At 31.7% G+C, this 24,889-nt stretch overlaps 2 protein-coding genes across 4 annotated transcripts; one reads left to right on the plus strand and one right to left on the minus strand.

The window, feature by feature from the left end:
* Positions 1-155: 155 nt before the first annotated feature.
* On the minus strand, positions 156-24,886 carry LOC109535469 (centrosomal protein of 135 kDa). Of its 2 annotated transcripts, none has more exons than XM_019901386.2 (23): positions 24,689-24,886; positions 22,727-22,853; positions 22,321-22,431; positions 22,088-22,260; positions 21,398-21,575; positions 21,119-21,278; positions 20,853-21,055; positions 20,669-20,760; positions 20,209-20,496; positions 19,943-20,053; positions 19,678-19,827; positions 19,336-19,431; positions 18,910-19,139; positions 18,563-18,773; positions 18,392-18,507; positions 7,261-7,386; positions 5,961-6,114; positions 5,688-5,885; positions 5,460-5,636; positions 5,200-5,402; positions 3,924-4,525; positions 2,814-3,455; positions 156-860 (listed from the first exon to the last, which is right to left on the minus strand). In XM_019901386.2, the coding sequence occupies exons 1-23, from the start codon at positions 24,851-24,853 to the stop codon at positions 565-567; spliced, it is 4,809 nt and encodes a 1,602-aa protein (XP_019756945.2). In that variant the 5' UTR covers positions 24,854-24,886; the 3' UTR covers positions 156-564. The 2 variants fall into 2 exon arrangements, with proteins under 2 accessions (XP_019756945.2, XP_048522835.1); XM_048666878.1 differs by lacking the exon at positions 24,689-24,886 and adding an exon at positions 24,548-24,678.
* LOC109535470 lies at positions 8,344-18,083 on the plus strand. Of its 2 annotated transcripts, XM_019901387.2 has the most exons (6): positions 8,344-8,478; positions 9,202-9,257; positions 14,733-14,894; positions 16,348-16,550; positions 16,639-16,976; positions 17,358-18,083. In XM_019901387.2, the coding sequence occupies exons 2-6, from the start codon at positions 9,240-9,242 to the stop codon at positions 17,996-17,998; spliced, it is 1,362 nt and encodes a 453-aa protein (XP_019756946.2). In that variant the 5' UTR covers positions 8,344-8,478; positions 9,202-9,239; the 3' UTR covers positions 17,999-18,083. The 2 variants fall into 2 exon arrangements, with proteins under 2 accessions (XP_019756946.2, XP_048522967.1); XM_048667010.1 differs by lacking the exon at positions 14,733-14,894.
* Positions 24,887-24,889: the final 3 nt, after the last annotated feature.

Consider the following 24,889-nt stretch of genomic DNA (forward strand, 5'->3'; position numbering starts at 1 on the left):
GAAACTAAATTGCAATTTAGTAACATTTGCGAAATATTTTTCACATAAATATCTAGGTAAAGCGTTGTCTCGAACTCTGCCTTATATAACGGAACTTGCTAACTTCTTAGATCGAGTAAAATAATGTAGAGAAAGTAATTTAGGAAAACAATTCGTCAAATAAAAGTATAATTATATTGATGAAGACAAAGACAAAGAAAAAGTTTATCTTATAAAGTTCAATAAAGTTCTAAGAAAATAACGCCCAGAGCAATCGAAAAAATTGTAGAACCGCTTTAATAGTTATTTAGGCCGCACAATTTATTATAATACTAAACAGACCTTTTTACTATTTCCATTTACATAGGTATTTGGCATTCATTCATTTAACACAACTGTATAAAACATGCATAAAAAATTTTGCTTTTTGGACTAAATTATTTCTTGTTTTTCCAGCGCAAAATACTTGAGGCAAACATAAAAAAATATCCTTTTTAATTCGCCTCTAGTATTTTTCTATTTTCTCACCACAATTAAATATAATAAAATAACCATGTTGTTTAGTACACTATAAATATAAATTAACTAATGCTTTGCAATTTTATAACTTGATATGCAACATTGACACTCCAGTCCTACACCATCAACCAAAAACACTTTTCGAAACACCGCAGAGCTATCCTCAGGTTTATCGAATGTTGCATAAACTTCGTTATTTTTTTGAGTAGCTGGACTATCAGAAACGCGATACTTGTGAGGCAGATTTTCTGCGCAATTTTTGTTATTTGGAGAGTTTATTTTACTTCTTTCGCTATTTAGTTGAGATAATTCAGGATACATTTTATGGACATTGCTATCAGTTGGTTCCGCTATTTTCTCATCTAAAATAAGACATAATGTAAAGGAAATCAGCTCAACAAAGAATATGTTTCTGTAACTGGAACTTTACTGGAACGCAAACAAATATTTTCAATCCTTTGAAATGTCTTATACAGGGTGTCCTGAAATTGTTGGTTAACAATGATAAAGTGTACGGAAGACCTGAAAATAAGGCCAGTACTTCATATAAAAAAAAATCCAAACTGGCTCCTTTATGGAATTATGGGCCTTCAAAGTCGCAAGTTCAAGTTCAAAAATGAAATTTATCTAAAAAATTACGAATAAATTTCATTTTTCAACTGGTCACTTTACCAGAACGGATTTTTTTTATATGGCCTTATTTTCAGGTCTTCTGTACGCCTTATCATTGTTGATCAACTTCGGGACTCCCTGTATAAATTGTAAATTTAAGTATGCAGTAATTTAAGAATGGCGACCGTGAGATTAGTATTAAAAATAGGGTCGTTGCACATTTTTTTATTTGGTAAAATCGATTATTGACGAACAAATAAGGGTAAGTAGTACACATTTTTTTCCTTATTCTGCCTAGCCATAACGAATTTATCAGCCATCGAAGTTTAAACACACACAAAGTGCGCCAAAACGACGTGTTTTTTTGTCTAAGCGTTATGTGAATAAGCGTTATGTGACGTATGTTTGGGCTCCGCTACATTCATTCGGCGCTTATCCCTGTTGTCGTGCTCTACTGTGAATTTCGCTTTGTTTGTTTCTCAATTACGAAAAATAAAATGGTTTATCGATACTGTATGGTGCCACACTGCACAAGTACCACTATGTCCACACCAGGAAAAACCTTTGTAAAAGTGCCATTATACAAAAAGAAACGGAAATTGTAGTTGAAAGCAGCTCGGCGGAACTACACAGATGTTTCTGCAAAAAATCACATTTATAGGTATTTTAGGCACACTTTTTCATAATCCAAAATAATAGCTGATTATACCTGGGAGTAAATAATGACACTTTATTTATTTAATTTACTTCGAGATACTACAAAATTGAATCTTGCAAATATTTATCTAGTTTAAAAAAAAATCGCTTTTTGCTGAGCTAGGTAATGATTTTGGGATTTCGGAATTAAAAGACTTCTTTCTACCTATACTTTTTCGTGCACATTATAGTAAAGTTTACATTCGATTGTTTAGAAATTGAAATTCAGAAGCCGGAAGATCCAGTCAAACAAGCTTTATTATTTTACATATCATCTGTGATTGAATGTAGGCCTTAAAGACGCTCAGCTTGCTCACATGTAATATGCAAGTGTAGGTACCTACATACTGCTTATCTGTGCTGGTTATGGCCATATAACTAACGTCTAATAGTATGTAGTCTGTGACTACCGTAGGAATTCTATCCAACGTACCGTTTGACGTCACAGCCAGTAAAACCGCGTTCTGGCTTAAATTTCTATCTCTTTTTTTCACAGTAAACATTTTTTTGCAAATTTGCCATAGATATTCTTCTAAACCACCCGCACGCTAATGTTTGAAGAAGTCTCAGCCGCAAAAAAATTATATGCAAAGACCCTATTATCAATATTTTATAAACGTATCTTCAATACCCCATGGTTATCTAGAATAGAAAGTAGAAATTAAATTTCACTCTTTCGTATTGAGAATTTTGCAAAGAACGCCAAAAATTGATTGGTTTTCTAACTAATCTGAGATCAAAAAAAGAAAAGCCATTCACAAATAAAATTATAAATACATTAATACACATACACATATAATTGAAAACCAGTTTAAACGATCATATTTCTTTAAATATTAACATTCATAAATTGGTTTTTTAAATGCAGCGTTTTAATTTATTTTTCATCCCTTTTAATTCAACTTTCAACTATTCCTATTAGTAAGACAATCATGAAACAAACGCAGATGATAATATTAATTTAGCAACAATACACACAAAAAATCATAAATAAATAATAGTTTTACCTTTATGTGATTTATCCGTATATCTGAAAACTTCTGTTATGACTTCATTACTCTTCAAATTCGCTGCTTCCAGGCTTGTGACTACACTTGACTCTGAACTTGAACCAAAACGCTTTTTTTCGCAGCTTGGCGATCTTTCGACAATTTTCCTGTTTCTTTGATGTTCTACTTCATCTTCTATTTTCTTACTGCTTTTCCATCTATCATGTGCTTGCTCCAACTGTCTCGTATTTTTGCGCAGAATATAATCTGAACATTTATTTTCAAAACACAAGTTGCTTCCATTTGAAGTGTTAATAGGTGTTAGTGGCCTACCGCCAAGCTTAGTTTTATAGTGTTTCAAACATTCAGACACTGTGTCATTTTTTGGTAAATGTTGATCATTAGACGCTAGTTGTTTTGCAATTGCGCCGCGACGAATTGCATCAAGATTGCGTACTATTTTCTCGTTCTTTGCAGTGTCGGCACCTGGACTATAATCTATCCGATGTAAATCCATTACGCCCTTAGTCGAATTCCGAAGTTCGTCTTTCTTTTCAACGATCAACGTTTTCGTAGAAGTTACACTTCGTTCACTTAATTCCCGGTTTTTAACAGTTTTGTCAGCTTTTGCATTTAAAGCATTATCTTTACCTGGAGTTACTACAAAATAAGCAATCAATGATAAGTCATCTAAAACTGAAAAACACCCTCAGCTTTGTGTACTTTTTCACATGTATTTGGTGTTGATAAAAAACTTACTTGCGCAATTGGAAATATTAGGGACAGAGTAGATAGAGGAAAGAAGATACTGATCAATTACTAACGGCTTCACAACCGTCTTCTGGAGTTGTAAGAAGAAAGCAGTTAACGCAGTTAAGCAGTTAAGAAAGCAGTGAAGAAGCTTCAAAGGTGCCGTACATCTAAGCAGTTCATGAAATGATATATTAAAAGAACTGTTATCCTAGCAAACTTTAGGCAAAGCAAATTGTGACCTTGGATAATAACAATTATTTTGAACTCTATAAATGTTCGAATGAGTATCAACTGTAAATGTTGTACATAAAAATATAAGGGTTATCATAGAACAGTGGATTCTTTGGAATAACTTTAATACTTAAAAAACGTTACCTTTTTTGTTCAAAATCCTATCTGGCTGCTTATCGCTCACTTCTATCGCAAAATCCACACATTTAGACACATTGTCTGATGATATTTCCCCATCTTCCGCTTGATGGTTCCGTTCTACATCAATATTTGTGCCCTCAGATGCATTGCATGCATTTTTACAATGTTTGCACGTTTTCGGCTCTTTGTTAAGCTGATTGGCATTGAAGAACAATTTCTGATGTAAAGGACACTGAACTCTATCACATTGCTCAAAACAGTCGATATTATTTTGATCCAATTTGGTCAAGTCAATTACACTATTCCGCAAATTAACTGACGCTTGTTTTTTTTCACTTACAGCAACTAATGTTTTGGTAGATTGGATTGAGCATGTACTTAAATGATAATCCTCAGATAAAGCTTTGCTTGAATTTGCTCTAAATATATGATCTTTCTTGATTTCCGATGGCTCAATATGCATGTTTTCTTCTTGATTATTTATGTGAGTGAGATTGATGGCACCCTGAAGAATGCCATCAGAGCCATGAAACTTGCCAGGTGGCTGTGTTAATGTCTTGGTAGACAACAGTGAACTAAATTGGCCTTTTCGGCCAAATTTTGATCTGTAAGTAAACATTTATGTGAATATTTGCTTTTCAATAAACTGTCCCTTGGTTATAATTGCGAAACAAGTCACAGTTTCGTTTTAACCAGTTAAGTAGGCGTGAAGTATAAACAGAAAAAAACTGAGAAAAAAACTCGTTTATTCTCTACTTATTGAAGAGCTAAGAACTTCGATTGGACAGTCAATTACAGAAATAGGAGGAATGGAAGGGAGATTATAACAAAAACATTGCCAATAAAATTTAATAGTTAAAACAAAATATACGTTAATATGAATAACTTATGTTTTGTACAGGAATTGACAATCCCATCAGACACTTGTAGAATCGAATAGCTTAACAATGTCAAGATTTAAAATTGTATGTTCTTCCGTCAAGAGAGCTTAACACAGATATGAGACAAATGACAAACACACACTCAATAAAATATTTAAAAACTTGAATCATAATGATGGATAATATCCCTTGTCATCCGATCGCGATTTCGAAAAGCGCTCATTAGCAATATCTCTACGTAATTGTTTATTTTGCTGACTATACTCTAAGGCCTTAAGTTGATAGTTATCAAGCTGTTCGGCGGTTGCAGTTCTGCAAAACACAACAAGAACTTATATCCCAACCTTTATAAAAATATGCAGCTCGATAGTTTTCATTTAGATTTCATAGGTACTTACAATCTTTCTTCTAATTCTTCAACTTTCTGCTTCAATCTATTAACCTCCCGCTGCAGATCTTGATTGAGCAGCCTGTGTTCAGTCAAGTCTCGCCTGGAATCGTTTAGGAGCTTTTCGACCGCTTCCAAGCTACTCCTCTCTTGTTCCAGTGCTTTTTGTAAAGTTACTTTTTCAGAACTCAATTTTTCAGAAAGCATTTGAATCTAAATAGTTTTACATTAAGTAAAAAAGTACAAAGGAAATCATCAATCATTACTAACATTAGATCGTCGATCTTCCCGGTTGCTAAGTTCACTTTTCAAATCATCCTTATCTTTATCCAATTTTACGCATAAATCGCCCATCTGTTTCAGCTCCACATTACAGTGCTCTTTCTCGATTAAAATTTGCTTCAATTGAACTTCAAGCCTGGCAACTTGACTGGTTAATTCTGAAATCTATAAAATTGTTTATGAGAATACAGAAAAAATAGATCAGTACACGCCAACCTGCTTCTCGTAGCTTTTCATAATGGATTCTTGGTGTTGCATGTTCCTTTCTAGTTCGGAGGTGTGATCCAAAGCCACTGATAGTTGAATTTTTGACTGATTGGCTTCCGTTTCCAAAGTGTGATTGTTGCTTTCCAATATATTCGCTTCTTGAGACAGACTTCTGAATTGATCGAGTAGTTCACTTCTTTCGAGTTCCTGATAATCAAAAAATTTAAATTATCATCATTTTCAGGTCAACGGGCAAATAATCAGCGAAACAGAAATTTAAACCTTTTGAGATATGAGATCCTCGGTCCTTTTCACTTCTGCTACGTAATGCTGCAATTGTCGCTTCAAGTCCTCCACCTGTCTTTTGTAAAGATCTAACTCATTTCGAGCTTCCCGACAATCGTAGGAAACGCTGCTCAAGTCATTCTGAAGTCGTCTAAAATAACATATTAAGGACCCATTCAGTTTTCAAACACAAACAGCTGTGTGCCATAGTGATTTGGATAATTAATTGGTACTAAACATTCACTTTACACACACTCACTAATAACACCGAGGATCGCAATTTACATTAAAATTGACCTAAAATCCAATCTTTTAAAAAATATATCAGTTGTCAAAATTGGTACTGCTTGATCAGAATAATATCGTCGGAAATTTAGAAACCTATGTTTTTATTTCATTTGATATTCGTTAGCGGATTAAGACACGTTATTTAGCATTAGGTTACATAGATTAAAAACCATTGAAGATAAATATGTATAATATTTGAAATATTATTATAGAAAAATGATGGTCGTATTCTAAATCAGTTGAAAATCGCAAATATTTTTTTACGAAAATCCAAATTTATTAAAGGAATTTTATTAATATACCGAAAACGAGTCGAAGTATTAAGATTTTGCATGTTTCGACAGGCGACTATGAGATTATCTTAGATGCAAATAACAAGATTAGTTTTATCATTGGTGGTTACTCAGGGTTTCCCGACATGTGAAGCAAAAGTGATGTCCGGTCCTCATACATATAGACGAAAAAAGGTGTTTTCTTATTTTTTGACGTTGCTTAGTCTAAATCTGACCCACCATATAAATAAACCACTACTGCTAAACCTAAACAAAAAAATGTTTGCTTTTTAAAATAATATAGAAGTGAAATATACTGGTGAATGTTTAGATCGTGAAAAATAATTTCTTCTTTCACTGATGGACTGGACATCAGTCTAGTATATACTTTGAAAATGCGAGCCATTCGTGTTTGCAAATCGTTAGGTAGAACTTATTTTTGGTAGAGTGCGATTAGAAATCAGTTTTCCTTTTTCAGGTGTCTTCAAACCGCTCACAAAAAGTAACATAAAATAGGAAAAATCAAATGATCACAATCTTTTAACTAAATAACCCAAGGAAAGATCTAAACTACTTTAAACTGCAGGCAATCAGGAAACATCCAGCCCTGCTCCGTAAACACTATCAACACAAACACAGGTAGTTTTCAGCATCACTCATGCGAAAAAACTACTTTATTAGTTTTCTTCGATTGAATAATTCTTAAGCAACACCGGATACATCATTTAAATACGTACTTATTCTCCAAAATAGCCGCTTCGCGCAACTGCCTTTCCTTTTCATAGTCTTGCTCTAAGATTTCCAAGTCTTTCTGTTTAGAGCGGACTATTTGGTCTTGACTAGAAGATTCAGTCAGATGTTTACTGAAAAAAAAAACAGTCCAAAATCAATTTACGCTAATATAGCAAAAAGCGCATAAACTGCATGCAAATTCAACGAAAATTACCTAAAATAATCGGGTATATGTTCAATTAGACAACTGTAATTAAAAGAAATAGGTAACCAATCTACAAATAAAACATGGTATCTGTATAAAAATTAATTCAATCCACTCACTTAGAATACTCAATAGAAGCCAAATTGAACCTAGCAAGGAGTCGATAAAGGTCAGTGTTATTAAACGCTGAATGAGATTTGAAATTGGATTTACTCCCTTCGGCTATACATATTGCTGTGGGTCAACAGGGAGGAGATTATTAACAAAGAAAAAATACAAATTGCATACTTATATAATTGATTATATAAGCCATTAATCAATCTGACGTAAGTTCAACTAATAACAAATTTAACTATTAATTAATATTGGAGTTTGTTTAATTAGGAACACTTGTTCCGAATTTAGATAGTATTGACTTTGTCATAATGCATATGCAGATATATAACAGGATATACAGGTTGTTCAAATAGAAGTGATCAGTACTGAAGACCTATAGAAAAACTCTTCTAAAAGTACCTACTCAATTTAAACGGTGCAGCTGCTCATACACGGTGCTAGCTGGTTAAGAAAATTGCCAATAAATCGGTTTTCAGAAAAAAACTTGTAAGTTACTTCTGGCAAAGTTATTCGTTCATATGTAATAAGTCAACTAAATTGCCAGTCATAATGAAAGAAGTATAATGACCGTCAAGGCATCCAGGAACCAGACAATTTTTCACAATCGATAGACGGATTTATGTGTCCTTGCCCGACCATTATAATCACGGTATTGCATCTTAGCGTGCAACATACAAATAAGCAGAAGAGTGGAAGAAAGGGTACCGGTTAAAGTGAAACATGGTTACAACCAACTTATTTTAATGTGAACCTGGTCGGTTCTTATCGTGCCCGAGAGATTTGCGTTAGTGGGTGGGTGAAGACAATAGTCGCGGCATTAAAAGCCGCGAAGTTCTGATAGCCCAATTTCATTGATTTAGTGGCAAATGAATGTTGTGGATTAACTCTTGAATGCCCCTAGGTATGTACTGTATTAAGCGCCCCAAAAAATGTTACCTAAATGAGAGCCGTTTTTGATTCGAAGGGCTTAAATTAATTTGCCAATAAATATTTAATCAATTAAATTAAAACCACTAAACATTCCAAAAACGTTCAATTTTCAACTGAATAAAACGACCAAAGTAACTACAACTTTTCTGTCCATTCCAATATGCCCATTTCCAAATACCTAAAGCTTTTTCTCAATTTAATTCAATACTATGAAAGTTAGAAGTACAGTCTGTCCCATTTTCATACTTCCACTGCCGATGTTTTCAATATTATTGGAGATAGAAGTTCAATTAAAAGGTTCAGAAAATGTTTTGAGAAAACTAGAAAAAAATCGACTCTATTTTGAAATTGTCTTTGTCGTTTTTAGGCGCATTTTTCATGTAAGTACGTCTTATTTTGTTGCATGTTATACAGGCCACGTTTGAAAAGGCAACAATCCTGATTTAATCAACATACTTTATCGCTAATCTGCAATAATAGCAAAATAAATAGGATTGGGAGCCTGAGCATGGGCCACACTGTATATTTTACAAACCCCCCATTTATTACATAACATAATTAGCTTAAATCCACGTACTATTATATCTAATATGAATATTATATTACAAAGTAATGTTATTGCAATTAGTAATGTTTAATAAATAAGTAGTAAAACAGGAAAAGTGCATTGATTAATATTAAAACTCTTTTCAAGGCTATGACGAAGTTACAATGATATAAAATTCTTCTATAATGGATTTAGCAATAAAGGTAAGTCAAATGTATTCTTCATATGTGGCAGAGTGAAAAAGCATTTAAACCTACAAATATTCATCGAACATTCGCAGAATAAATACCAGATTTAAAGATCTAAATTGAAATTCATTGTCATTCACGCACGCAGACAAATTACCATTTTTCTTTAAATCGGACAAGTTTGAAACACGATTTGTAAAGTAATTACTAATAGTTACACATCATGCATTACTCTTTCATACTGGCATATTGTAACGTTTACGTAAAAAATCATGCAATATAATGAATATAATACAGCAGTTAAATATGTTAAACCTAGTTTATGCAGACATCCAAAGGAAAATTATTGGATTTTGAGGTTCGCTTTGTGGGCTTGAGAGCTATTTTTTAACTCGAAGATAAACGGCGTTCAAAGTGACAATATTTTTTATTTCAGGTTTTGTTTTTTTTTACTTAAATTTTTGTGGTTTCATAAAGTTGATATTCATATGTGAGGATGCTTTACACATGATTTACGGAAAAATAAACATAAACACTTAAACCATTCTTTATAACACATATTGTTTTAGAATACACAGAGTGAAGGCAGTTTTTTACGCCTTTCTTCGTCCCTTACTATTTATTGCAGCGAGCTGAATTCTGATTCTTCATACAACTTTTTCCGTAACAAAATTTTTACCTATCAAAATAATCACCATGTATATTCCGACGATGATTTAGTGTCCTTATGGCATAGCTCTAATAAGAAATTTGTACTCTATCTCGAGATGAATATTTAAAAAAATGTAGAAGATATAAAGAAACAATACACACTTTTCTGAAGCGTTATCACCCTGTATTTCAAAATTTTACCCTTTGTACATACAGGGTGTCCCACGAATATGTGCTGCTATCGATAACACAAAAAAATACTTTAGATCTACAGATCAGAGCCGCTTTAGCATTCCTCACAATTGTCGCAATTATTGGAACTGTATTTTTCGAGTTAAAAATAGCCTCCTTCTTCTTCGTGGACCCTGTATATACATGCTATTACAGGAAACGTTCTGTATATTATTATATTGGTTTTTCCTTTCATTAGCGCTTAATTCCCTCTAAATTAGCGCAATGACACTAAAGAATCAAATAAAAACGAATCAAAATAAAGAAAAGTAGATTTGGTTTTTACTATTATATTTAATTTTTTTATAATAATTTTATTCCAATTTAATTATGTTATGAAATTATATTAATTTAATCGTCTCAATAGCGTAAAACTGGCCAATTTTTCGAACTATATTTGAACATTGAATTTTGGTAGAAAATTAACAGTAGCTTTTTAATTCGCACCTTACAACGCCACTTAATTGAATGCAAATCCCTATTTAACTACATTACATAATTCCACATTCACCGCCGATACGTCCTACTTTAACAGGTCACGGTGACATTATGTGCAATGTATATAATTAATTACAAATTATCTGACATTGAGTTAACAAGTGCTAATAAGAATTTTAAAATTGTATTTCAAATTATTCGGAGAAATCATCGTAAAATATTCCGTCAGCGAAATCGATTTTCAATTAGCAAATGCAGGGAAAATCATGTGAATCAGTGTGTTCCACGCAAAGACTTAATCATGCTTTATAAAATCGAATGTTCCATATCCATTGTTCAGTTACCATAATCATGCAAATCCGTTAAAAAAAAAGTGTTTAAATTCATTTTTAATTAAACAAGTAAATGCTTGAACTTTGCTATAAACTAATAATATTAAAAAATATGAAGAGGATTGCGTAAATGAAAAATAAAAACGAGTTTTATTATTACTTTCGTCTTATACCATACCCTATTACACCGTAAAAATAAAATTTGGTTCAAATTGAAAAAATTGCAACAATACATATTTATTGTAACGTTGTTAAATAATCATGGCTCAATAAAGTGGCATTATGGTATAAAAATCAGTTATAAAAGAACTGCAATTCACAATTTACCGGAAATAAATGTCGGCCAAAAATACATTATGATTATGAATGTTGTGGCCCAATATGGGAAAACTATTTAACAAACAACGTACTCGATCACATACATTAATCAATAAAAGTGTGCCCACATAGTTAACAAAAAATCGTGCTATAATAAAAGATGATTATAATTATGATAATCAGTTATTGTCTCAACAAGATGGGGTTCCACTTCATTACCATATTTCTTCGCGGATGAATGCGTCGAAAATAATGCGGGATTTGTTGATATTATATAAATGACCTTTATGATGATGTCATATTCAATTCATGTTTAAAGGGTGAATAAACACAATAATATCATTTAATTTTCAAATACCAATAGCGAAGTTTCAAAATCATTTTACTAAAATTTTATTAATAATACCTAAAGTAAAGTACCTAAATGACATTGCATGAGAGTATGATATATTCCACATTGAATGTACAAATGAAAATTATGTTTTTGAAGAGACTTTTGAGAACCAGTTACAAAATTTCCCACATTGCTCTAATATTTCAACAAGTTTAATATACAAAGTGTTCAATCAGTTAAAGTGTAAAAAGTGAAAAAATGAAAAAGTTTTCGATCAACAATCTTGTTTCAATAAAATATACATAATAAAAATATTTCTAAAAACCCCGATTAAATTTCTTCTAACATTTGTTTTGACTTTCGTATGGTCAGTTATTATGCATTCTTGTTTATCGAAATATTTAACGAAATGTTTAAGTTTAACCGTATGTCTGATTGTAGAATAACGCGTTATAAATACGTGTGTATTTTCATTTAACAAAATTACGATGGAAAATTTAATCATAACAATAAATATACATTAAACGTTTAAAATAATTAAGATAAGAAAATATATGTAAATTATCATTTAATGTAATGACAATAAATTTTGGTAGATAGCAAAAAATAAAATAATTTTACAAATTGAAGTTGTGGAATCATGATTATCTTTTATATTGACAATATGCGACAAGCTGTAATAATAAGCACAATAATAATTATACGTATATAATACAAATTATTAAAACTACTCTGACTGTAAAGCTTCTCAAATGTGTTACGAAGACACGAAGAATGTGACTCCTTATTGCATTACGAGATATAATTCAGCAAAAATAAAACAGCCCTTCTAAAAAAATGTAATGAGTAAACTATTTAGGTAAAAAATTAGATAAAAACTCAATAAAATGATTCGTATAAAATGTGTTAAAAAATTTTTAGAAATTCAAAATTCCAATACAGTATGGCTATGCAAATTAAACACATAAGTTTATCCTCGTTAGATGAATATTGCGGTTGCGTGCAAAGTTGCAAAGGATGTTAATAAAAAGAAAAATTAAAAGCTTATTTATATAAAACAAAAAATGTCAAAATATTATATACAAAGAAAGTATTTCTTTTATAGAAAGAAAGCAGTATCACATTTTTTGTTACGTCATCGCATATTTATACGATTACTATGCTTGTATACTGCCTAATAGTAAAAAGTAATAAAATGCCATAATTTACCAAAAAATTCGGTGAATCGATTTTAATTTACACTAACAACCTTTAACACGCCTTAGCAAGAAATGTATCAAAATTATAATAGCCAACAATAATGAAATAAACATAGGCAATGATTACATAATAAACGTAACAGTATCCTATCGAGATTAATTATTCAAAGTTGTAGCTAAAGAAATGTGTGTAAGACGCAACAAGGAAACACCTATTGTCTCACGAAGGTAACCGTAAATTTCTTTCAGGGGAATTATTATCCATAATTACTTTCATAATAATTTCTCGAACTTAATGTGATACAATCTAAAACCTAAAAAGTTATCTAATCGCGAACATCGGTATTCTCAGTATACATACATGCCACCGAGAGAATTTACAGAATTATATAATGGAGTACCATTTACAAATACGCATCCATTTTTCCGCTATGGATTTAGATTGATGGTGATATTGGAAATTGCACATTATGCAATAAATCAAAGGAAGTCATGCATTGTCGAAAATCAATTGACATGTACTTGGGAAAAAAACTAAAATTTCGTTCGCTCTAATCACGAATTTCAGTAAGTATTAGAATGTGCTTTTTGCAGTTAAATCAATTCGATTCAATTATCTTGGCGATATGTTGCGCAACAGGTAAATTAACGGAAATGTAAAACCCTACAATAGCAATTTAATCGCTAGTTAATACGGCAGTAGAGGCTGCAGTTGCTCATTAAAAAAAAAGGTTTATGTAAGATAATCAAATATATAAAAAAATGGAAACGTTTATAATACAAATGCATGCAAAGTTAACGCTTAATTTCCGTCTGTTATAGTGTAACATAAAAATGTCCATAATTGATCAGCAATAAACAATTTTAGACAAATAATTCTGTAATTACAAATATAAAACTATTAATAATGTTTAATTTTAATATAGTAAACAAATAGAATTTTTGAAACAAAAACTTAAAATAAATTTGAAACCACAAAGAGCAAAACAAAAAGTTTGTTGTAGGTTTTCTTCGATGATAATTGATAAATTCGAACAAATTGATAAATTTGTGGCAACGCTCACTTTTTCCGTTTCATAGCAATTTTCTTGCAGTAGAAAGAAAAATCAGACGTGCTTCTAAAAAGGTTCACAGCTTTATCTGAAGGCGTGGATCAGTCACGAATCAAATAGTAGTAGTTAAAAATTATAGGCGGGTATATCACGAGCATGAAAGTTAACTCTTCGATATTTTTAATCAGGCAAACCAATTAAGCCTCGGCAGAGCAGCGTTTTTACCAAAAAATAAATAATAATAATAAGTGGTCGTTGTATCAGCACGTAAGACAAGTTTTATCAAGGCAATAACTTGAATTTTTGATGATAAAACGATCTGAGCTTAGTTTTCGTCAAACTTGGAAAAAACGAAATCTGCGAGAAACATTTGTATTGCATTGTTTTATATTTTTATTCGTTTGTTGGTTTTTTCAATTTAATCTAGTCAATGATCCGGTACCTATATCTACGCCACTGAATGCTTGATGAGATTGATATTTAACGAGGTTGGACGCTTTAATGTGTCAATATTATAGCATGGTAAATTAACTTTTGCTTGTGTTGCAATTTTGGAAAATGGCATGTTTTTCTTATGCTTTTGAAGACTCAAGTTTATGTGAATTTCTTCCTTAAAACTGCATTTTTTCACATATTTAATTTGATTAAGTTAGGTCTGGACTATTTTTCAAATATTTTTAATTCATGTGTTCAGATATTGCCATTTCACGTTGACTTGGAGGAAACTTATCAATTTCCAACTTAACATTAAGTTTTAAAGTGAAAATTGTTGATATAATTGATTATTACGTTGATGGTTAAAAACAATTTAAAACTAATAATTTCTCATATTTTTACTTGAACGAATAGTAGATAAACTTGTGATTTTTGTGTGTACTCTTCCAAGCCGAAAGATCGACATTAAGAAACTGTTTACTCCATGAATACAATTTCAGATATGGATATTACTTGACATATTCATAATAATGCCTTCAATTCATGGGGCAATAATGCCTCCTCCATGGGCCGACCCAGACCTGAACCCATGCGCAAATAGACCTGGTGGATGGCAACTTCTATTTTGGCCTCCTGATGGACAATGTTACAAAATATTCCAAGTAAGACTTTTCAAAAATCAATTTACGTTTTTTATGGTACTATGGTATATCAACAGTTCGTTGATTTCTATCAACAGTTGTATCTATTTTGTATCTATCAACAGTTCGTTGATTTGATTATGAATGGTGATTTTTAAACAATTTAAAATAGATTATTCCAAACAATAATAAGCTTGACTTGTGTCGTTGTTGCTAATTTCTATTTTTCAATATCTGTGGGTTTTCTGAATCGTATTACCATCAGTAATATTGAAAAAATAATAATATTAAAATCAATTGAAAATATAACTTTTAAAGCTAATTAATTCTTTTAAACGGTTAGATAGATTAAATATGTAACTAATCATCTAATTAAAAGATAGTAAGACGTAACAAATAATATATGTTTACATATATACATATTTCACGTAATATGTTACTAAAACTATAATATAATGAACGATTTTTCAGATCAATGGTTACACTCATACAATAAAAAGATATGCTAATAAAATATTCTAAAAATGTCTCGCTAATTTACTTATTTAAATCAGTTAGTAATAAAAAAATGCACTGAATCAATAGAATTATTCGAAACTCTTGTTAAATGGAACATTTGTTATATTTTGAGTTAGTTAGAAGTTATCTTCAATATTTAACTTCTCAATTTTGTTTTTAATTTTCTTTTTAACTCTAAATTGCCAAACGGTTCATCTTTGTGTTTTCTTTAACGTTGTGGTCAATATATCTAATTTTGATTGCAAATGCGAGTAAAATTGTTATGCAATTAACCGTAATTTATTTCGCCGAACAAAGTATGGACACTGAAATTCTTGTACGACCCAAAATGCCCATTTTAGTCCATATCAAATTATACAATCGATTGAAGAACGTGGCATGCCTTAAAATGGACAAATTCTACTTCCATGCCGCAATTTGGTACGCCTCTGGTGCAAAGTTAATTTATTATCAACATTATCTTTATTAAACTAAAGAAACTTAAACCAAAAAAATTGAGACACGGAAAAAAACTTTGCAACAAAAGAAATATATGTCCAATTACTTATGTACCACTCTGTAATTATCACAAAACAATCATTCGTATTTCGTCTGTAATGTTCAGTTGAGCAAAATAGTATTCAATATTATTAATGAACATTACGTAAAGTTTAGAATTGAGGAAAATATAACCGTTGGGTTTTTTCCTAGAACTTAACAAATGTAATGCAGACAATTGCTTAAACGTTAGTTATCAAGGTTCACTGTACAAAGCTTACGTAATTGTTGGGTTCTATTTTAATGCAAATATATGTTAATGCTCCCTAAGAAAAATCTTTATGTGCGCAATATTCGTATTCAGGAAAACTCGCAAACTTTCGAAATTACTTAACAAATATTGTGTTACAACTGATCTTAAATTAGCCGTTTTACCCAATAATTCACTGAAAGTGACATGGAAAAAATATATTTGCAGATCGGCTACCCGTGCCCAGATGGAATGGAACTCACTCCAGCTAGAAGTAAAATAGGAAAGGAATTGTATGCAGAATGCCGCTGTCCGCCAAAACAAGCCCTTTCACTTACAGATGGCAAATGCTATCAATTATTTACTAAAGGATCCTGTTCGGAAGGATTTTATTTTGGGCCTGATAGAATACACAAAAATAACATTACAACGTAAGCTGATTACATAAATACGGGTACTTATGTAATCGTGTAAGGTTTTTAATATTTAAACCTCCAAGTTGCTGTGTGGTATTTTTAGATCCAATCAACAATTAGGAAGCTGCAAAATAATTCCGAAATGTGCAAGTTCAAACTCCATTCATTGGATTAACGATGGGAAATGCTACCAAAAATTGACCAAAGGACCTTGCTCGAAAGGACAACTTTTAACTGTCGATGAGAACAAAATACCGCTGTGCACCTGCAATAAGCAAAAAGAAATGCGAATGTTCCATGCAGGAAACAATCGATGTTATCAACATTTTACCAAAGGGCCTTGTAGGGAAATGGGACATTTATTTTTGCCTGATCAAAGCTGTGGTTGTTACAGTGCTCTACCTCACTATCATTGGAATACAAAGAAGTGTTTCGAGTTAGGTAAGAACAAAAATGATCTGACGAAAATGCTGCAAATGGACAAAAAACATTCTCTCCTACGGTTTAAGCTCAGAACTGTATGGTTCTTGAGGCCAAATTCAACAGCCCTTCACTTTGCTACTTAGAAATGGCACTTTTATCATTAAAATATAGTTAAATCGTTTGGCGTAAAAATCAGTTAGGAGACGCATGTCGCCTTGCTAAGAAACGCTTCTTGTAAAAAGAAGAATTGCTTAACCAAGAGTTAGATTGAATGAGTAGGTATAGGTACTGTTTTCATGTAAAGTAGAATATAAAGTTTGACAATATCGCTTTTTGGACAACCGAATATGTTTCAGCCTTAAAAGTTTCTCCACATCTCATGCACTAAACATATTTTAGGTACTATAGGTCCATGTTCAAAAGGAGAAATGTTTACGATTCTCCCGCAAACCAGTCTTGGAGGATGCGTTTGTAAACAGGGGTATATTCGGCATCAAAACAATACCTCATGCCATCGACCATTCACACGAGGACCTTGTAAACCTGATCATATTCTAGTCAATTCTACCTCGTGTTTGCTTCAGCCGTGCGTTCGAGGTGAACTATTCTTTCCACAACATAGCAAATGTTATAAAATTGGATCTCGGGGGCCCTGCGACGTCGGCAAAATATTGTCTTTCGATTTTGAAACGCGACCATCAATCGATGGGCTCTCATATAATGGAGTGTGCATATGCCAGCATCCAAATTGCGAAATTCGAGAAGATGATATAGAGTGTGATAGAAGTAAAGGGTTGCTGAAGCATGGTAATAAGTGCTTTAAAATATATTCTCAAGGACCCTGTGCAAAAGGTGCTTGGCTTGCGCCTCAGCGAGAAGGAAAGGAACCAGGAACCGATAAAAAAGATGCCATATGTGAATGTATGCCAGGAACTGTTGAACGTGTTGAAAAGAAAGATAACTCTGTCATCATTGAATGTTTATCGCAAGCACCATTAATCGCTGAATTATTTAATAAAAACTACACGCAATCTCACTAGACTGTAAATGCATCTGTTTTAAATACAAAAGTACCTGTGATTTTCTATCATTTAAGGGCTCAATTAGAAATAAATAGATAATTAACGTGCGTTGTTTGCTTCAACCCTAGGAAGAAATTGAAAAGGAACGAGCCTTTTTGCCAATTACAAAAATGTCAAAACAGAGTAAAAGAAATAAAAAAATATAATTTTCTAGACAATTGAAAGCAGACCGCTTTGAGATAAGGTAACTTGGTAAAAAAGTTTTGTTCCGGTTATTAGATTCCAGGCGCCACTTACGTATACCCACAAGTAACAAAATAAAAGGACTAACCATTGCTTCCATTGCAAACTGAAAAAACCTATCCAAAAGATTAGTACTTAACTTTGTTTATATCTTTTCGATTGACTTACCTTAGTCTCCTGTTTAGTTCTTTCAATTCGTCTTCAAGCTTGGAAATCATTTTAGATTTTGAAGCAAGATTGTCCTCCAGTAATGCAACTTTCTCCGTTTTTGTATCCAAGTTATTCTTTAAAACAATACAAAATTGAATATTGAACTATGAACTGAATAAATATATTCACCATTAAATCGTCCTTTTCCCTATCAATTTTTGTTAAATTGGCTTGCATGATTTGAATATCGGACTTCAATCTTGCTATTTCCTTGTCATACGCAAGAGAATCTCGGCTTGAATCTTTCACTTTCGATTGATAATTTGCCAATTCTGACTGAGCACGTATCAATTGCACTTGCACCTCTGAAAGTGATCGATCCGTCTGTTCATGGAGTAATCTGAAATATTCAAATAATAAATTAGAACATTTTTCGAAAATGTAGTTCAGCAGAAAAATGTATGTTATTATCTTGGCTACTTTATATGCTGGTTGCATAATCTATTGAACTACTATTTCATACATTAAAAACTTACTTTAATTGAGCATAATTAGCTCGTTGTGCATTTAATTCCTGTTGTGTTTTCTGCAATTGGTCTAAAGCACTTCTATAGTCGTCTTCCAAATGCGACATATTGGACCGATGAGTTAGCTCAGTTTTAACCAAATCTCGTCTCTCATCTTCTAATTTTCGAATATGCTCTTCCATATCTTTAAATGCTTTCTTCATTCGTTCTTCATTGAATAAAGCAGATTCATTTATTGACTACGAAATAACAATAATATAATTACTTCCACAACATCTTTTAATGTCATTTAGAATGCTCTAGTTTAGTGCCCACATGTGTTTCAATAGAAGAGGGTGGCAAAATGGAAGAAAAATTTTATCTAATCTTAAATTTTAATGCTTTAATCCGCCCCTGATATACTGTATACTTATGTATAATGAATACATAACTTACCTGAAGTTTAGCTTTTAAATTGTTATTTTCCATTTCGATGTACTTAAGATCTTGTGATTTAATTTCCAATTCTCTTTCCCGTATTCTACAGGTAGACTGAAATTCAAGCATAAGTATGAGCTTCGGAAAATTTAGACAGACAAATATGTTTGAAAATAGCGCGAATCCGGTTAAACAGTCATCAAAATAGTACTTGAAAATAATTTAAAAAATTCTAATCTAAAACATTAATACCATTATACCTAGTTGAAATAATAAAGTAAAATAAAATTGGAAACTTTCATCCAACTGGCTGTTCTATCGTTAGTTTAAAGTATAAGCGAACCTTTAAAAGTTACCTACCTTGGTACAAGGGACTTTACTATATGTTTGTCCTGGAAGTTCGCCTTTTAACGTTTGCGACTTTTCCCAATTCATTTTTTGAATCTCATCTTCCAATTGCTTTATTTGATTTTCTTTGTCTTTCAATTGCTGCTTCAACTGTGCAATTCCCTGAAATACATATAACTAGCAGCTAAACAACTTAAACGACAGTCCGTGTATTTTTATACAAGCAAAACGCTTTTCAGGTCAGCTCTTAAATAACTGAATTCACTTTGACCCTTACATTTTCAGATATCTCATAGTTGGGAACATTCCTCAACTGTTCCAAAGCGCGATGATACTCCTTCATATAAAACTCTTTTTCTTGACGCAAGTCTTCCATTGACTGCTTTGCCTGCAACAAGGAATAACAAGCAATCAACTCATTGAAATTGTATTAACATATTTTCAAGTGTATATTATATAGACTTAAATCTGCAGATGTCCGTATGAGCACCGTCACTATGAATTAATGCCTATTTAAGTAGCAGTTTACTTGAAATCACTTACATGTACTTCTCTATATTCGACTTCTTTGTCCAATAGATCCCGTAGATTCTTGATGCAATTCCCAGATTCACAACAACATTTTTTATTCGATTCGGCATTATCAATTGAGCTTTTAACGGGCTCCGTTCGAGTTGGAGAGCGATTCTTGGTTGGAGATTTATTAGATTTTTTGCAGCTTTTCTTGTGAGTTTTTTTACTTTTCATGATCAGTTGTTCAACGTTCGACTGAACTTCTTGTGTAGACCTGGTAACATCTTCTTTAACAGAATCGAGTTTTTCTCCAAATTTCTATGTAAAAAGTAAATAATAATAATTAAAAATTAGACAACATTGACAGTTTACTGAAGTTGTTTTGACGCGTTAATTTTGCACTTGCCATTTAAAAAAATATAAATTACTATCTTAGGGGTTACTGCATTATTTATTGGCATAAATCCTTTATTAAATATTAAGTGCTTACATGTGTATGCTGGGCCTCCAATTCTGCAATTCGTCTTTTATATTCGGAGCTGAGCTTTGAAAGGCGATCAATTTCCAAATTTAAATCATTTTCTGGAAGAGCAATGTATTTAAAGATTATAAAGAATTTAAAGATTATAAAAAATATACAATTAATAAAAATTTGTCTGAATAAAATTGCCCACCTATAATAGTAAAGGAGTTTATTTTATCAGTGAGTTTCTTCTTGTCGTCCTCCTCCTTCTTGAGCTGCGCTTGCAAATGATTTTTTTCAAGTTTTACACTATCTAAGTCGGCGGAGAGTTCCAACTTGGCATGCTTCAGTTTAGTATTATCTCGTTCTAAATTTTGAATTAGAACTAAAGACTCGTTTATTCGATCTTGCAATCTATCGAAGAGAAAATCACAATTATAAAATAAATTTCTTAAGCAAACAGTGTCCAACCCTTACCTTGCAACTTTCTCAGAATTACCCTTCACAGTATTATTACACTCTGCTTCAACTGCAAGAGCAATTTCGTCAACATCTTTCAGTTCTTTTTCCAATTGCCTGTTTCTTTCGGCTAAGTGAAGAGCTCTTTTCATAGCCTCATGCTGTTTGGCTATTGCCTCTATATAAATATATGAATGCAGATGTATTAAGTATTCACTTAATTCGACCTTATTAACACGTTAGCAAAAATGTTAATAATTATGCCAAGCGAAAGTTAAATAATTTCAATAATGATACCTTTTATTTGCATTTCTAATTCACTTTTCTCTTTTTTAAGTCGCGTCACTTCATCTTGCAAAATTACTATTTGTCTATCAATATTTTTATAGCAACAGTTTTTACTAGCGCTGTTATATGAGCGGCCGCCTTCCATTAAAGACTGTAACCTTTCGATTTGCTCATCACGAGTTTTCACCTACAATAGAATATTTGTCAAAAAAATCATTGAACACATTTATTTGAAAGTGTTTTTCTTCATATTAAGCTACATGCTAACAATAATCATTTACTTGTAATTCAGATTTCTCACATTTTCAGAAAAAGGGTGCCGCAGTATGGTAATCTTATATAATAACTTGTTTCATAGGAATTGGAATTAAACCAAAATAAGTCATATAACAAAAATGGTTAACTTCTATATCGTTGAGACACTGTTAAAAATGTTGAGCTTTGCAAGGAGAAGATTTTCCTGAATTAATTCGAACTGGAACGAATTTTAGAACTAAACGGAAATGTTTTAATTCCATACGTTGCAGTGCAGTCACCATAATATCAAACTATTATTATTTAATCAGTAAATTCGACCGAATTATAACCAGACGGCTGTAGTCAGGGTGGAGGACAGCGTTACTGTTATAAAACTGTAATTACTGTTTTTTTAATATTACTATTTGAACTGCTACCCACTTCTAACCAAAGAACACATACCTGATTTTTCAAAACCGTATTATCTTCAGTTAATTGTAAATGTTTGTCTTCCAAATCTTTTAGTTGTCGTTTTAATTCAGCATTAGTGTTTTTGGCTGACGCCATAGCTGAATCAATATTTACATTAGGCTTACTTTTGCACAGTGCGTCTTTAGCAGCATTTAGCTTTGAACCTAAAATAAAGACAAAACGAAATAAAAAAAATTCAGCTTAAAAAATTGACTCGAGCTTACCTTTTCGATATTTTTCCTTCTCCAGGGTCTGGATTTGACCGATTAATTTATTTTTCTCTAAACTGCAATTATCTAACTGTGTTTGTAGATTAGATGCTTGACGTCTCAGATCTAAAACATTTTGTTTTTGAAAACATATACAGGATGATTCCAAATCAGTGCCGCAACGGACAACTGCAGATTCCTCATAAAAGTCATATATGTTTTAACAATATGTTAAAAACCGTTTGGACTACAAGAATAAGCTTTTGTGTACACATACATTTTTTTTAGGGGATCTTATAGGTTTTTTGAAGCCAATGATTTTTGAAACTATGCTGTGATTTATACTTCTTCTTGAACACCTAACTTTAAAATGTCAATGTTATTAACTGTTAATTAATTAAATCAAGCATTTAATATTTACCTCGTTGAATTTTTTCATGTTGCTCCTTAAAATGAATAAAAGCCTGATGTAAGTCATTACATTCTCTTATAAGTTTTGCATTATCACACTTATAAGGCTCTGCACCAAGTTCTAAAAAATCTCTTTCCTGAAAATAAACGCTCTCAAAGTTTTTATACATAGTTTGTCTACTTGAGTTATAGCCATATAGAAAACCCATGTATTATTTTTAACGAGTTCTGCATGATATAAGACATCAAATATTAGCACTGAGATACGATGTTTCTCTAAAAATGTGACTTTGGCTGAAGAGTAGATTCGCAACAAAAGGTTAATGAGAGTTCAAAAGTACAAATAGGTATGCAATTACAGGAATAATGGGGTTTACAGTTTTTTTAGAAAATTATCTCGTAGTTAATAATAATACTAATACCAATCAAAGACTTAATTGGTATTAACAAAGACAACATCCAGAACACCACAAAAATTTAAATCATTCGTAATATGAAAAGGCGAGATTCAGTATTCAAGATCAAAATATCTGAAGTCTGTTCAACTGAGCCGAACTAAAATACGGATTTAAAGTATAAAATTGTGTAGTAAGAAACTGAAAGAATGTAGCACTTTCTATAAATGAAAAACGTAAATGTAATTAAAAAAATTTACCTAATGAAAATTATAAATTATGTAAAATCGAGAATAATTTCGAGAAATAATTTTGATGAGTATAAAACCAATTTTTTTCACGGAGATCGACGTAAGTAAATGCAGTTTGATTTTATGTATGCTTTTTAGTTCCGACCAGCTTTTTCTTAGGAGACTTTTCAATATTGCCGAAAAAACCTTTGTACTTAAAATTCCAAAATAAAATGAATATCTGATAGAATGAAAACCGAACTTTTTATAATAAATATTTTATTAAATTAATAATAATTCTTTTTACGATATACCTAGCATCAACCTAAAGATATAATGCATATTTCAACTTATGTTATAAGTTATAAGTAAACTCAACGATTTGGATAACTAACAATTCAAAAACCTATACCTCCTTGTGGAATTTGTAGAATAAATTGTTTTTGTTTTATCTATGTTATTCAGTAAATCAGTTTTATTATATTGCGTTATTTGTTCTTCTGATGCACCATATAATTATAATAACAGCATAATATTCATAATATGCGATAATATGAATATTATGCGAGACATTCGCGTTGGTGTTTGCCATAATACAAAGTATTTATTTTCTTAAATGGTCTATGAAATTAGAAAAATTATCATTACTCGACATAAACCCAGCACAAGGGGAGTGGGGTCATGACCCCCGTTCTGAATCCACGCTTGTTTCCAGACATAGTATTAAAATTGTAATAAATACAGCAGAATAAAATAACTGTTTGATTTTTTGATGAATATGAAAATGATACCGCTAAGAACATAAATATAACTTCCTGTCCTTCGCCTGCTGGTATTTTTTGTTGACTGGTTTTTTGGATGGATTTACATTTTACATAGTAGTATGCTATTTCTACTCTTCGACTAATCTAGTCTGTACTTATACATTATGCATTTGCTTGAACAAAATGAATTTAGTCAGATCTATTTTGTGCAGGAATGCGCTCAGTTTGTGATCTGAGAATTGGCCCAAATTTTAGGATTCAACTTTTTAGCGGATTTTCAAGTAGGAAAAAGTGGGCCCTAATAGTAGATGAGATATGGGTGGAGAATGTGTACCCGCTTACCCAAATTGCAGAGTTTTACATAAAGTAAACTGCTACGCAGGGATATTTCTTTATACTTAATGGGAATATCTACTATAACCACTGGGAAATAAGTACATACCTACATTTAGTCCAACGGACTCATTGTTTAGTTCACTTCAAACTAAGAATACTTAGAATATTCAGAATATTGAATAATATTCAAAACTGACAAAATCAAAAGTAAGAATGTCACTGATGGCATATTTGTTGTGCTACTTACTTCCAAAGCATGCTGAGATATTTTCATATATTTTTGTAGGCTGGTTGTGGTTGTATTTAGATCCAGCAGGAGTTTTTCAACCAAAGGGATACATTCTGGTACCAAATCTTGCAAATAACCCAACTCATCGAGTTGCTGTCGCAGTTTTAAAAATTTGCTTCCCATTTAAAGGCGGTAAAATTTAAAAAACGTGTATAGAAA

This window comes from Dendroctonus ponderosae, unplaced genomic scaffold (genome assembly GCF_020466585.1).
Source record: "Dendroctonus ponderosae isolate FM_Combo_2020 unplaced genomic scaffold, Dpon_F_20191213v2 Dpon_F_20191213_1, whole genome shotgun sequence".
Classification (NCBI taxonomy): domain Eukaryota; kingdom Metazoa; phylum Arthropoda; class Insecta; order Coleoptera; family Curculionidae; genus Dendroctonus; species Dendroctonus ponderosae.

What these genes read in the sequence shown, in the direction of transcription:
- LOC109535470 (XM_019901387.2), top strand. An exon ending in AATGTTACAAAATATTCCAA is followed by an intron (nt 14,895 to 16,347) that starts GTAAGACTTTTC and finishes ATATATTTGCAG; the next exon opens with ATCGGCTACCCGTGCCCAGA. An exon ending in CACAAAAATAACATTACAAC is followed by an intron (nt 16,551 to 16,638) that starts GTAAGCTGATTA and finishes TGGTATTTTTAG; the next exon opens with ATCCAATCAACAATTAGGAA.
- LOC109535469 (XM_019901386.2), bottom strand. Translation starts at nt 24,853, where the DNA reads ATGGGAAGCAAATTTTTAAAACTGCGACAGCAACTCGATGAGTTGGGT. An exon ending in TATCTCAGCATGCTTTGGAA is followed by an intron (nt 22,854 to 24,688) that starts GTAAGTAGCACA and finishes GTTTATTTTCAG; the next exon opens with GAAAGAGATTTTTTAGAACT. An exon ending in ATACGGTTTTGAAAAATCAG is followed by an intron (nt 21,576 to 22,087) that starts GTATGTGTTCTT and finishes ATTCTATTGTAG; the next exon opens with GTGAAAACTCGTGATGAGCA.